Genomic DNA, 15,194 nt, shown 5'->3' with positions numbered 1-15,194 from the left:
TTTGCTGTGCTAAATCACCCAGTTGTATATTTTTACTCTTCATATCTCAAGAACTTCAATTCCCTTCTGATGTCAGTCTTCAACTTTCTACGGAAAACTTGCAACTACTTTTCCAAATGCACAGTTGTCCATCCAGTTGACCAAGGGAAGCAGGCTGATGGAATCCTTTTGGATTTCAGCAAAGCTTTCAATGCCATCTCTCACGACATCCTTGGCAAAACGTAGTGTGATGGGTGAACAACTGATAGGTTGTGCTCAAAGGGTTATAGCCAAGTTCCACTACACTCATAGGGTTCTGCAGGGATCCGTTTTAAGGCCGGTTCTCTTCAATGCTCTGGGATAACGGGGACAGCCCCATGTTCAAGGAACATTTGGACAATGTTCTGGGAAATACAGTGTGAATTTTGAGTGGTTCTGTATGGAGCCAGGAGTTGGACTTGATGATCCTTGCGGGTCCTTTCCAGCTCAGGATATTCTACGATCCTAAATTTAGAGGCAAATGTATATTTGCCCCAGTCTCAGATCAGCACCGTTTGCAAGCCCACTTCTAAAACACTTTATGTATAGACACAAACTTCCCCTGTGTCAGAATTTATCAGTCTGCTTCCCTACTTATCTGAAGGGAATGGATCTTTTCCTTCCACTTCAGAAACTATCCAATGCATACCACCCACTTCATTCACTTCACTGCTTCTCCATCCATTACCAAAAAGGAAAAGCAGCAAAAAACACAGCTTATTGGCAAGCAGTACGCTGCTAAGCAGTGCCCAAAACAGTGCTTAGGTCGGCTGTTCATACCTCTGCTCCCCTGCTCACACGTGTTTCTGGGGCTGCTGCAAACACAGAGGGAGGCTTCTGCCCACCCTCACACAGCCAGACGGAAGTAATGGATTCTAAAAGTTGCTAGCAGAAAATTCCCACCAGGTAATTTTTGTTTTTCAGTTGCCATCAACCTGTACAGACAGACTCCAAACGAGCGTGTGCAACCAATGCAATCACTGCAGGCAGCCCATTGCCCAGTGGATTTGGAGAGCTATGACTCTTCCCGAGTTAATGAAAAGCTCTCTTCTTATAACATTCGGTGTTTCATACCTACCATCAAACAACCACGAGCACGCATCAGAGTTTGCTAAGAGCCAGCAGCATAAAAAGAGGGATGCATAGCCGCACTCTAAATTCTCCTGAAGCATGAATAATTTCACTTCTAAAGCTGATCCCACACGAGTCAACGAATGGCGAGCAGAGCGGACGCAGGCGGGACGCAGGCGGGCACGGCGCGGTGCCGGGCAGCAGCGCTCGGAGCAGCCGCTCCGCTCGGATGACCGGGGCCGCGGCGCCCCCTGCCGGCAGCGCGGGGCAGTGCGTGCGGCGGCACGGCGATGGGTGCCACCGTTGGAACAAACGGGAACGGCGAAGGGGCGACACAAAGCCGGGCAGCCCCGCAGCACGCCTTGCTGTTTGCATCCATGTGTTACAAAGGTTTTCTGTAGATAGATTAGGATTTGCAAAAGGAGGAAACCAAAACCTTAACAGAAGCAACCTTTCTCCAGTGCCTGCTCTCAAACACTGCAAAGGATCTGTCCTCCAGTGCCTTAAGTTATCATACAGTTAATTTTCTTTGAAACTATTTTTGTCTGCCTTTCTCTAAATAGGTGGTTTCTTAAGTGAGTGTTACTTAAAGGAAACCAATCTGTTTTTCAGGAAGGGCTGATGATGTCAGTGCTTCAGCTCCGCTTTCCCATAAGAATTCTTCTAGTAAAAGGAGTTCCACTCTGGGAAATAGTAAAAAGTAACATGAAAATATTTAAAGCATCTCAGCCTGTGTGTTTATCGAAGCTCCAGATTCAAGCTTGGATTTTAATCTGTTGCGATCGTAATGAAGGCAAAGTGAGAGGGCTCTTTTGATACTTAAACAATAAAAGCGGGCTATACTCAAATATTCCTGAAATTGGAGTCTGAAGGCAATATGCACAGAACAGCTCGTTCCTTACAGCTCTAAGTCGATGTACTGCAATTCAGAGTAGGCAACGCATTCAGAACAGGATGGCTGTGTATTATGAGTGCTTTCAGCAAAACTGTCCCACCCAAACACATACTTCAATCCCCACTTAAATGACAAGACACATCTGACAATGTTATATTACCGAGCGCTTCTAGTCGCTGTTGGAGAGCAGCAAAAGCTCCAACGTATGCTTAATTCCCTATGCTTAAAGTTAGTTCTGATTCTGGAAAATCCAGCAGTGAACAAGAGCAGAAAGGTCAGAGTGGAGCCCCACGGACTCCAAGGGACACACGCCTACCGTTGAGGGCAGGGATCTGTTTTGACTGCTCTCTGATCAGTGCACGCTGCGTACCTGGGAGGTGGTAAGCGCCATCTCCCCCATCTCAAACAAGTTGAGGGGTCACATGAGGCCGTTCCTCTGCCATTCCAGCCCCACAACCAGCTGACGTGACAGTCTTACAATAGAAAAAGCCCATAAAAGGATGTCAACCAAACTTGGATATTACTGACAACACACTCTGGCAACTCAAAGGAATGACAAAAACAACCTTGCTGGATTAACAGATTAACAGGCAGAAGAACCCAAACAAAATCTGGGTTAGCTATAAAAGGTGCAAGGAAACATCTCTTTATCATCCTCTATTGAACAGTTTAGAGAACAAAGCCAAACTATGATTCATTTGGAAATGAAATCATCCCACCCCCAGCGAAGGCTTACATTGTGTGGGTAAACAGTTTGTGGGGGACTCAGAACAAGATGTAAATAAATTGCTTTCCTACTATATACACAGCAAATAGTTCCATTTTGAAACTGAGGGGGAAAAAAACCAACAAAAAAAAAAACAAACAAGTGAGAAAAATGTTACAAAATCTGAAGTCTGAAAATATTTACAAGAACAAAGCTTAATCACAAGTTCACATCAAGGGGTTATAACAGCTAATGAAAAAAGAAAGATAACAAGCCAGGATTTTGCTCGCAACGTCCCCTTTGTTTGGCCCAAGGTTGCAGCAAAGCGACTGTAATGCTAGGGAAATAACTGCAGGATTAGCAGCAGCTGGCCCACAAACACACCTGGTCTATGAGGAGGCCCCAAGCGCTCTCCATGTTGTCTGTCCTCCAAGATCTGTTGTCCACACTGTTGCAAAGATGTGTCTATGCATAAAAATGTGTTCCTCTGATTCAGAAATCTCACAAGGATTATCTCTAGCAGTAAAGATGCGGACTGTGACAGAACATAGTTGAGGTTTCACAAGCATTTCTTATCCTACACGTAATTAGGCAAGAGGAACTGTTCCCTGTGGCTTTAATACCTTTACACAGGAAAAAATGTGCCTAGCTGTCCCAAACTGATACTTAAACTCTCATTTTAATGGAAGCTGTGACTTACTAGAAAGAATGGGGTACGTTTGCAGCTGATTCTGAAGGCAAACAAATGGCTGCCAGTAGAGACCTCATCAAAGAGAAGGCAAATCAACAAAAAGGAGAAACTGAAGAAGTGGAGACAATGATGACTGCCGAGCCTTTATTTCAGAGGCTCCCTTTCACTACCGTGAAAAACATATCCACCACAGAAGTAGGATTTATAGATACATTCTTTAGATTTCTTTCTCTTGGTATATTAAGCAAACTGCAAGATCAAAAAAAAGAGAAAAACTTGAACTGTCTTTCCTGTATTTATGAGTCAAGTATTTATACTTGACTCATTCCTATAAAACCTGCATACCCCAAATATTTCTGCACCTCATTTTATGAAACTCAGTTTTTAGTGGCACAATCTACACGGGCAAACAGAAGGAAATTAATCAATTCTTGCAATCTCCAGTAAATTCAGCATTCCTGTTTTTCAGGTTTCTAGCAATTATTCTGAAGCTGGAAGACCACAAAGGTCTTTAGGCCAACAGGCCCAACGATGTTTAGGGACCAAATTCTTGGGGTCGGGCAGCCACACAGCAAGTGCTGAAATGTGCTGGGGGACACAGGCATTAATGAGAGCGGGGGAAAGGCTTCCTGACAACACAGCAGGGAGATAAAAAGTTTACCGTGCAGCGGTGAGCCAGAAGGACTGCTTGACAGGCCTGGAACAGGGCTGCAGCGGCCTCCCTGTTTAGATGTCAGCTCCTGCTCGATCTCTTCCAGCCCTGCGCTCTTCTGGAAGCGGCTCATGCGGTTCACCACCCGCGGTGACATGTGTGTCCTGACACAGGGCTGTCCCCCATAAGGATTGATGGGAAAAACGTGGGAAGTGCCCCGAAGCGTGCTGACCACCACCCAGCGACAGTCGTGGCTGAAGGAGATATCCTGTACCTGGAGAGCAGAGAAGTGAAATGGAAACGTAGTCATCGGCGCACACGAGGAAACAGCGACGTGTTTTAAAAGACAAATCTTTACTGGGAATGTTAATAACAACACCCACCAAGTGTTTTTTTCTCATCAATACCAAGTGAGCCTTGCTGCAGAACAATGCCCAGTTCCAAATCGTATGCACTTAGCAAAAGATTCTGATTTTTTTTTTTCTTATAAGCAGGCCTCATCAAAACAAACCAGGATGCAAAGCACTACTTAAAGCCACGAGAGCTTGGCATAATTTTCAAATAGAATTTACTTCTGAAAAGAACTGGGAAATCATTTCAATTACATGCTTTGTTATTTGCTTTCTTACTTTGAATTTTAGAAACTACCCAAAAAGGGGAAAAGGGAAGGATGAGAACAAGAGAAAGAATACATCTGAGCCTGATTTTGGCAAATACTGGCACGCAAAACTGTATTTAAAGTTAACAGAAACACCATGTCCTATGTACCATGTAACTTAAGCAACCAAAAATCAATGCCCAGTATTTTCAAAAGCTGTCTCTAATGGTCTCCTGCTACCCTCAGTTTGTCCATCAGTGGAACTACCGTCCATTCCATATCTTGGGACTAATGCTGTTTTTAGGTTTTAAAATTTAGTCAGGAAGAAATTTAGTAACTTTGGTAATTTCTCAATATAAATGACTCCATCTTACAGCTAACAATCTTCATTAATCGGCTACTGAAGTCCCAGGAAAGACCCCAGTTAGGATTCTTCTTACACATACTAGTTCTTATCCACCACTTGAAAAATGCAACCCTTAATTTCAGCTTAAAATGGTCAGCGTGGAAGCAAATATAGTGATACAGTTAAATATTTTCTATCACAGTTACTGCTTGTACAGATCTCAGATATGAAGTCCAGAAGGATATAATTCCCTTTTAAGTGTGCTTTACATAACACTTTGATGGAAAGCAAATTCTTGTTGCTGAAGGAATGCTTTAAAAGAGAGATTAAACTTTGTTTCCAGCCCCATACTGGCAGACAACTCAAGAAAACAAGTAGTCTAGGCTAAAATGATTTATCATAGAAAAGAAGTCTTAAAACAATCCTTCCAACAATGTTTTTAAAGGTAAAAGCTGACTAAAAAGATCCACATACACAAGTGGGATTTAACACGGCAAACAAACATACAGATGAAGGATTAGTTTTCATTATATTACTATATAGCATAAACTAAATAAAATTCTTTAAGATTTCACTGAAGGCAGTTTTACAATACACTAGGTACTCAAACTGGAGTAAACACTGATAAAATCTTGACAAATATTCCAGAAATGCACTCCAGCTATTCCAGACAAAAGCTGCAAGTATTCATCAAAGTGCGAGTTTCCAACCGAGCCCCGGAGCCTCCGAGATAAAAAAGGATTTCAGCCTTGTGACTCGTGACACCATATTTGGCTGACAGACTGCCACCAACAAAGTGCTTCATCCACATTACGTGGAAAAACTACAAAGCACACCTACACACCTGCTCCTTTCAACCACGGGGATGCACCCAAATGATCTGCTAATGATGCAGCTCTGCAACCAGCTGAAATCTGGCAGCTTTAGCACTCATGGTGATTGTGGTATTACTGACATGAAGTCACAGCACTCAGAGCCTGGTTTGTCTACAAAGTGCTTCACCTTCACAGATTGCTCCGAAAGGATTAGAGACCCCACGGGGATTAACCCCAAAGCTGTGGGGTCTGAGCAAAGCCAGGGCACCAGGACTGCCTACACACCTGCAGTGTGAAGAGGCAGCGTGGACTGGGTCAAACCAAAGGTAAGAACTGCATACAAATCACCATCCTCAGTTACAATAGGAAGATCCTTAACACAATAAAATCACTGTCTGTTGGAATAGATCTCCAATCCTATCAAAGGCCCTATCTTCAATTTGTAAGAACATGAAGAACAGCCACGTCTGCCTTCAGATGCTGACCTTCTGAACACACAACTGTCTGCCAAATATTTGGTATTCATTTTAGATGCAGCTTCCAATTATGAGATGATAAAGAAGAAAATGTATCTCACTGTACTGCGTACCAGAAATGTATGTTTCCATATTAATACTCTGCTGTCAGCATGCATCCTTAGGATTACGCCGTTTAAAAAAACAAATACATATAAATACAAAGGCCCTGGCATTTGACAACTCCAGCCAAGAAACTGGGAAACAATCGTAGCAGGATGTTTTTTCTCAATGTAAACATCACACAGAAAAGTATTCCTGATCTCCAGGAAGAATGTGCCTGGAACACCGTCATCCAAAAGGTCCTCTTAAAATAATGACCACAAACACCACAGCTGGGCATGGGCTTCCATGGTCCTGACGACTCTCAGTAAACAGAAAGCACTGAGGCTAAGAATGGGGTTTTAAGACACACTGGGGGGAAAAGAAGTGTAGACAGATGGGTGTGAAATGAACAAAGTTCTCTAGAAGCACACCTATGAAGCCTGCTCAGCAGTAGCAAGCTGTGTTCTGGAAGCTGCCTTTGTACACAAGCATCTCCTACCTGTCTCAAAATGGGCCTAATTTCACTTCCACAGGTACGTGCTGAGCAACATTACCACACACAGTTCAAGGAGTTAATTCAGAAAATACTTCCAGCTTCATGCAAGGCCCAGGTTAAAGTGTGTTAGCATCAGAAGGGCACAGTCCTTCTGTGATGGGAAGGAGCCCACTGCTCCTTTTCAGCAGACCTGGATGAAAGCAGCAGTCCAAGCCAGAAGGAGAACGCTCACTGCAGCATGCTCTTCAAAAATCAGCCGTGTGTGTCATGAAAAGAATATATAAATTATCGTATCAGACTTGCTGTTATCCACCACACTGTTACTGCACACTGTGCAGAGTTCTTGACTGCTCCTTGTATAAACAAGCTGCACAGTGGCCCATTAGTGGTTTTCAAGTTTATGCTAAGCGTTGCAATTTATTGCTGTCCTTTAGGTTAATGGACTATTATTTCATGTATTTATAATATATTTCTGGATTTGTTGTTAATTATGATGTAATGTTTAGATACCAAAGATCAATCAAGACCCCATAGTGTTTACAGATATATGTTAATAAACTACAAAGTACACTAGATCTCTCATGATGCAAAGTTTACTCTTTAGCTCAAGGTCAACCTCAGATTTAATACCCGTGCCTTTATAGAATTTAATCTGTCCTCTTCCGTCCGTGCCAATAAAAGGCAACGCAGACCCGTGATTCTATTTAACTCAGGAGTACTTAAGATACTTTAAATTGCAATACCACGTAGTTTTGTGAGATTATCAGTGCTTCCTCCTGTCTTTACGACTATTTCTTCACAGTCTGAACTGAGTAAGGCCGTAGGGCAATGCAATATATGGAGTCCTGCAAGGATAGGTCATTTACCAACAGCTCCACTGAAGATCTGCTTCCAAGACTAACAGCTATTCCTGATATGATAAAAACCTGGAGGGAAATATCTGAAGCTGAGGCTTCAAAGCTGAGACACATTTACTTTTTCACACAACGGAAATACAAAGAAGTTTTTGCTATCTTTCCTTCTTTATTCCCACAGCTTATCCAAATATAGATATAATGTTAATTGGAGAATATATATATATATATATTTTTAAAGTTTAAGCCATAACTGGAAGAAAGCAAAACAGAAGCAAGAGCAGCCCACAGAAAACCTATTTTAAAAGCAGTTGATTAAAGTGGGATAGCCAGAGGTATGGCTGATTACACAAGGAAGTGCATGGGACAGCAGTGACCTTGTTTACCACTACCCCTGGGAATGACTGACAGCCCATACCCAGCCTCTGGATTTCATGTCTTCTGAAAGTTAATATTGTACTAACTTGCTGCACTATGCTTACGTTTATACCATCCCTTTTTTTCTGCTGAAGGAGAAGGAGCTATAGGGGCTGTCACAGCAGCTATGGGGCACAGACAAGTGAGCCAAATGCAGTCTGCAGCCCTCAGCTGTGATGCAGAGCTGCCAACCCGGGGCTCGTGTCCTTCCTGCGCACATCCACTGATGTGTGCACGAGGCAAGAGTTAGAAAACAAAGCTCACAGCTCTGCACCATGTATTTTCATAGCAATTACAAGAAACAGCAATTGAAAATCATTTCTATTTTCCTGGTGCTTTCTTTCCTAATCTCTCCTTTTCAAGCATGGTAAATTACCCCAATAACAATATGTATATCCTTGTGCACTTCATTGCATTAACTTGCATCTCAACATTGTAGTGAAATGACAATAAAGCACAAGCAGCATTACTGCATGCACATTGTGCAGTGTCACAGAGGAAGCATACCATTATTTGAAGGACATGACTTAAGTATTGAATTATATTGAGCAGAGAGATAGCAGAAATTAAAGAAACCACCAGTGCTATAGAACAAGAGAGCAGCAGTGTGGAGGGGGGGAGAGCCAAAATTAATCAAAGAACTGGTCTGCATTTGACTTTTTTTGGTCAAGAAAATTCAGGGAACAACATGACAACAAACACAAATGAAAAAATAATACAATCACGGGCCACACGATCTGATTTATCAGATCCACACAGACATAACTCTGTCTCCTTCAGCACTCAAAACTGATTTCAACCCTTCAAAGCCCTGCAGAACCTGGGCACACCATGGCACTCACACCAGGTCCCTCAGGCAGAGGAGCTGCTCTGCATTAAGCATTGACACTGAGCTCGGAGCTCCGTGCCCTCAGAGTGCTCAGCTTTTTTCTCTGCTTCCATCAAAGACTGATCACCTCCTCTAAATCAATATTATTTCATGACTCCCCCTGGTTTTCTAACAATTAGAAAATCTCTCTTCCAGAGACTATTTCAACAACTGCAAATACATAACCATGTCACAAGACAGGAAGAGGTTTCTATTAACCACCCATGAGGTTGATATCCAGTGTTTGCTAACTAACCAATGCTACCCGGACACGGTATGTGACACAGGTTTGAAGCACCCCCATGAAACCACAGCATGAACGCATGCTGCATTCTGCAGAGAAGAGTAAAGCAGCCCATGTTCTGGGGCAGCCCATGCTGGAATGTTTTTATCATTCCTTCTGTTTACCTCTGCTGCCTGCAGTCAGCTCTAGCAGCAGTTGGAGAGTCAGAATAACAAAAGTCTGACAGTGTAAAAGATTACAGAGGGCCCTGGCCAGCGGCCCACTGATGCTATCGTTACGTTTATTTGTTCTAGGTGGAGATAATACTGTTTTCGGGGATTTTTTTTTCTGTTTACAATTTAAGATCAAAAGGAAAGGATCGTCAGGTGACAGCCTAACTTTCATCTGCAAGTAAATGAACTTCCTTGGCTCAGAGCAAGCTATACCTTCATTAAAAGTTTTCTAATGCACTCTTGGATAAAAATACGAGTGCAGTAGGTGTTGACTCACAATGCAAGAACTGCAAGGCAAGGGAAAGTATCCTTAACCAAGAGGTGTGCTGCACACACATTCTTCCCTTTGCAGCTGAACTGTGCGGTGTGGATTCTCTAAAGGCTTCAGTTCTCCCTCAGGTCTGGCTACATGCAACCAGCACTTGCAATGGGCCTTCATGATGTGACACAAGTGCATCAAACACACCAGGTTTTGATCTCTTTAGAAAAAAAAATTCTAAAGCATAAGTAGGTCTTAAAGACTAAAAGATCTTAATCCAGCCTAAGTGACAGAGTGGCTTCTGACTGTGTTTGCAGGAAAGTAACTTGGAAAGTTGTGACCTTAGGACTCCCATCACTCAAACCAACAAAGTATCAGAGCACTTCACATTCTTTCCAGGCTGTTGTCCTCAGAATTCCCTCAGGAGACAGAGGTCCATTTTCCATCTTAACCCATCTTGATCTCGGTCACACAAAAAAGCCAGGGGCTTTGCCAGGAACTGAGTACAACCAATACATCTAACTCAGCAGAAAGACATGTTGGTGACTTAGAGACACTGCTCGAGCTCAGCGAATCCATCAGAAAACACCGTTATTAAATCATAACACTCGCTTCTTTTTCTTCAATAAGCATCAAGCATGCAGTGTAATCCACTTGAGGTGCTCCTGTGCACAAAGGACAGAGCGGATTTCCTGGCAGACAGACGGACACACCGAGCCCTGCCTGCCCAGCCACCCCCAGAGTGGAGGCAAAGGGGCGGCCCTGCAGGAGGGGAGGCTGTGGGGCTGATGCGTGGAGTCAAGCACTGCTGTAACTCCAGGTGTACCCCTCAACGTTTGGAACATCAATGCATACCGTTCCCAAACTTTTGGTCTCAGAGTGATGCAAAGCTGCTTGGACCGTTATGCTGAGCCAGTGCTTTGTCCATGAGCTGAATGGCTTTGTAGTATTGGTGGCAAGCACTTGCTAAAAACATGCAAACTAATCAAAAAGCAAGAAAAAAAGTCATGCATCAGGAAGAGGGGCATTTGGGGAAATACGTGGTGAAGCACTGTTGCCCAGAATCTCACATACGAAAGCAGATTACTTCAGTATGGATATTCAACTACCACGTATAACAAGGACATATGATGACGTTTAAGCAATTTATAACGGGAACTAACGAAACAAATTCTGACACTGATAATCACTCATGTCTATCAACAAAAATTAGAACTTTTTATAGCTCCAGTACAGAAGGTGACCTTTAAGACCATTGGCCTTGATTCACAATTAGCTTCAAACCAGGGGGAAAAAAGTCTGGTTGCAAATGTATAAATGCTGTTCTGCTCAAGAAAGGAGGTACAGAGGCTTCCGTGTGTCTCTCAGAATATCTGCAGTGAGAATTTTAAATTGAGCAGCCTCCAAAATTCTTGTCTAATGAAATTTATGGAACAAAAGAACAGCACCACACACTGCCCTTCTTACTACAAAACTGAAAGCATTGTTGTTCCAAAAGCAGAAATATGCATCATATTATGTAAATGTTTTAAATATGTGTATTGAGAACCCTATGTACCAATGTGATATTGTTGCTGGATAGTTCAATTATCAGGGGATTGGTAAAATCCATCAATATGCGTGGGACTGCTTAGGATTTTCTCTGTTTTATACCATTCCAAAAGCTATACTGTTCGTGTCCCAAATGAAAATTATGTGGCAAATGTGGAAAAAAATTTACTATGTTGATCCTGAGAATGTTAACACAATACCTTCACACAGACAGTAATGCTATATCCCAGAGACTTGTATCAATAAAGGTTTAGTCTCAAAACACATAATGTTTGCTTTCCAGTGTATGCCTTTAAAAATAAATTCATCAGCTATAAAATACAGAAGAACGTCTTTGTTCCTTCTGACTGCACTGATACTTTGAATATTGATTATAGGACATTCCCAATTTTTTCTGTGGAAGCAAAACAAGAACGACACACTGAAGACATTATATCACACTCTGCTAGATAACAAAGCATTTATATACACAGATCTGCAATATTTGCCCTTTTTTATTTATAAAAACCACTTATGAGATAATTACTATATGTATGATCCCACATAAAGAACCATTTTGTTTAATTTCATCTCACTTTTCACATTGGCTATTCCTCCCTATGCAGGAAGGAAACCATTGCCTGTTACAGTGCTTACATTTTGCACAGTAGCAGAAGCCCTTTTAAACTACCAGAAATTTAAATTCACACAGATTGAAATATTATCAACCTCTACCGCATTAAATAAAGCTATCATCTCTGCTTGCTAAAGGTAAGGCAAACTTAAGGGCAACTGTGCAACCCATAGGAAAAATGAAGGTATGAAGCAACTGTAATCAGGGTACCACAGCCACCCAGGCTTCCAGTATCAGGGTCACAATCAAAGTGCCCGAGGCTTCTCCCTGTCACACTAGCTTACATCTGCCAGACTGTCACAAGTCTGTGCTTTCAGTGTGTAATTGCATCAGCAAGTGCAATACTCATTTCTTACCCTCTGGTGACATTTTTATTTATGTATTTAAAACAGGTTCTTCAACAGTTACTCAATGCTACAAAGGTGAAGCTCTCCTGATGCCTAAAAGCAGTGCAGTGAAGGATCCAGCCATAATACATCACACTGCTGCTGTCACAGCAATGCTAGCAAACAGCAATTGAGTGGCATCTCTAACTTTAGTAAAACAACTTATTGAACATTTTTTAAATGTGCATTCGGGTTTTTTCACCTTATTATAAGCAAGCCCAGTTTAACCTCCCATCTTTAGGAATGGGATTCTAATTGGAAAGTTAAAATTGTATCCCTCCAATCTCCAGCAAGTTCCCCCATTCTGCTGAAGTGTAGATAAAAGTTAATTACAGTCTTTGGATTAACTTTTGCTTTCAACTCTCCAGTCGCCTTTCTTTGGCTTTTACCACCAAAGTCAAGCAAACCCTGACAGTTGCTTCACAGGCACTAGACAAATGTTACATGAGAAAAGGTTAAGTGCAAACACAGCTAATAATCTGGGCTCTTTGGAGGTAGAGTCATATCTGAATAAATCTGACAGCACCTCATTGTAAAGGGCAAGAATTTATTATTGTCCAGGTTAAACGCTGTGCTCTTATCCTTTTTGCGGCTATAACACAAGAAAGGCTCTTTCTGTGCTGAAACAAACATTAAAGTGCCAACATACACAAAATGTATAAGGTGTCTGGGGATTATTCTTCAGCAAATAGTTCCACTTACTTTGGCTTCAGTCTCTCCCCTGTGAAGTGTATACAAATGATGGACGGCACTTTGTGATGATGACCAAGGATGTGTCAGTATTTGAAAAACATGGAAATCATGGCCTAACGTGTCAGTAGTGACCAGCAACATCCCTGGATAAAAAAGAAAAAAGAAAAAAGAAAAAAAAAAAGAAAAGCACAAGAGATTAAACACTTGAAAAGAGGCTTAAGAACATCTATCTAAAAAGCTGAAGTGCTTTACATCGTGGTTTCTGGAAACAAAACAGTTTCAGGAAAATCACTGAATTTAAAGAGATTCATTTCATAAAAATGAAACAGAACTTCAACCTACATCATACAACACCAGCACTGCTGAAAAAGTACAGCACAAAGCTATGAAAGGCAACCGAGGAACCTGTGAGAATTTCAAGTCACACTGGGAGTCTGAGTGACCAACGTGTAGCACTGAAGTGATGAGCACTGCAGGGAATCACCAACAGTGCTCTTCACACTGAAAGAGTCCGTATACAAAAGATTGGTGTTTCCACAGTAATTAGTTTTGGACATAGAATTGCTATGAAAATACAGCTAGAACAACCTATACCAAAACAATCCTGAAGAAGCATCTTTTTACAAACGCATGTGAAAGGAACTGTCTGATTTACGGCTGGAAAGGCAGCAAATCAGAGTTGAGAGCTTTCAAGTGAAATATTAAATTAGGTACTAACTTCATTGAAAACGGGTCACTGATGGATGTACTGAAATGATTAAATTAGAAGAGCAGCAGAATCACAGTAACTTCTATATGCTGCTTATTTCTTCTTCTCTGCATGGCAGTCCATAACGCATTTCATAATTTACAAACACATATTGAAAGCCAACATGCCATTATGTTTTTATACCAAACTAAGAAATGTTTTTGCATATGGAAGTATGGCATTATGGCATAATTTGAGAATACAGTAAGCAAATTTCGTACCCATTTTTCTGCATATAATTTCCATATTAACTCGCTTATTAATAAAATTAAGGAAACGATCACCCCAAATAAACGTTTATCAATTTCAGATGCAAAACACTTTAAGCATGTTAATAGCTACATTAAAGCACCTCCTAAATAATTTTCAGAGTATCATATCCACTACAGGAAACCAGGATTTTTCTGCACAGTTCACGTTGCATTGGTTCTCCATTTAAACACAGCCAAATCCTTTTATACTCCAGGAAGAGAATTTAGATCTCCACATTTTACCTGACTCCTCTTCAAAGGACAAACAGTTATCTTACTTCTGTCATAAAGGAGTGTTCATGTTCTCGATTTATTTACCCACGACTGCATGGTTCATATTTTTTTTTCTCTCTGTTTTACTCACTGCTGCCTAACAAATATATCCAGTACAAATTCCAACCCCCCCACGTGTTATCACTGAAGCCTGGTACATGCCACTTCTAAAACTGCAGAATTAGACTGGGAAAAAAAGCAAATTCACATACAGAGCAGCAGGGAATCATCTCAGTTAAGATTAAGTTTAATTAATCTTTCAGCAGAACCGAGGGCACCCTACCACTAGGTCACTCTCTGAGCACTTTTCCTCCATGATAGCTCCCAAATCTCTCTGCCTTTAAGCTCAGATTGGAGACAAAATGTTGATGTTCCGGACCCACCAGCATCCCCCAGGGTGCTCCAGGGACACGGACACTGACACAGCACCAGCAAGGACCCTGTGGGTGACCGCAGTGCCTCACAGCTCTTAGAGATAGAAGAAACTTGTGAATATCAGTACTTTGAAGAACGACTCACGCCAGCAGAAAGGTACAGAACTGCAGAGAAATCTAAACTGCACGTAGAAACAGATCTGCCTACGAAGCTCCTTTTAGCTTGACCACTGTGCTGGTGGGGCTCACGCAGAGCGCGGCCACCCACATTGCTCACAGCCATTTATTTCCTCAAAATCACACATACGCAGAATCTTAAATATCTTAAACCCGACCTCAGCAAGATTCTCTCCAGGAGACATACTTTACTACTCCAGGCTGCTGCCCCGGTGCCGAGTGTTAGAAATGAAAGAGAGTTTGTTACGGAGCTCAGAAATCCATGAGTGCATTTGGGTATTGTGTTTGGGCGGTAAGGCATGTGAGTCGAGGTTGGTCTGGATGTTAATGTTGGCTTAACTGGCAATTTCCTTGATTTGTAGTGACTGTGTTGATAGGAAATACAGCTAAAGTTGCTTAAGTGCAAGTGAGCCAAGTCTTTAGTGT

General features: G+C 41.9%; 1 protein-coding gene across 13 annotated transcripts in view; it reads right to left on the bottom strand.

Annotated features, from left to right (window-relative positions):
• The window catches only part of BCAS3 (BCAS3 microtubule associated cell migration factor), a 302,365-nt gene that overhangs the window by 202,989 nt on the left and 84,182 nt on the right, over positions 1–15,194 (bottom strand). For all 13 annotated transcript variants that reach the window (XM_052688679.1, XM_052688678.1, XM_052688668.1 and 10 more), the window contains exons 14-15: positions 12,955–13,088; positions 4,043–4,307 (exon numbers count right to left, since the gene is read on the bottom strand). In XM_052688679.1, coding sequence (XP_052544639.1) covers positions 4,043–4,307; positions 12,955–13,088 — 399 coding nt within the window. The remainder of the gene's footprint in view (positions 1–4,042; positions 4,308–12,954; positions 13,089–15,194) is intronic.

This window comes from Tympanuchus pallidicinctus, unplaced genomic scaffold (assembly GCF_026119805.1).
Source record: "Tympanuchus pallidicinctus isolate F22 unplaced genomic scaffold, pur_lepc_1.0 scaffold24, whole genome shotgun sequence".
NCBI classification, from domain to species: domain Eukaryota; kingdom Metazoa; phylum Chordata; class Aves; order Galliformes; family Phasianidae; genus Tympanuchus; species Tympanuchus pallidicinctus.
Note: the sequence above shows the minus strand (reverse complement) of the source record. Positions and strands in the feature narration are given on the sequence as shown.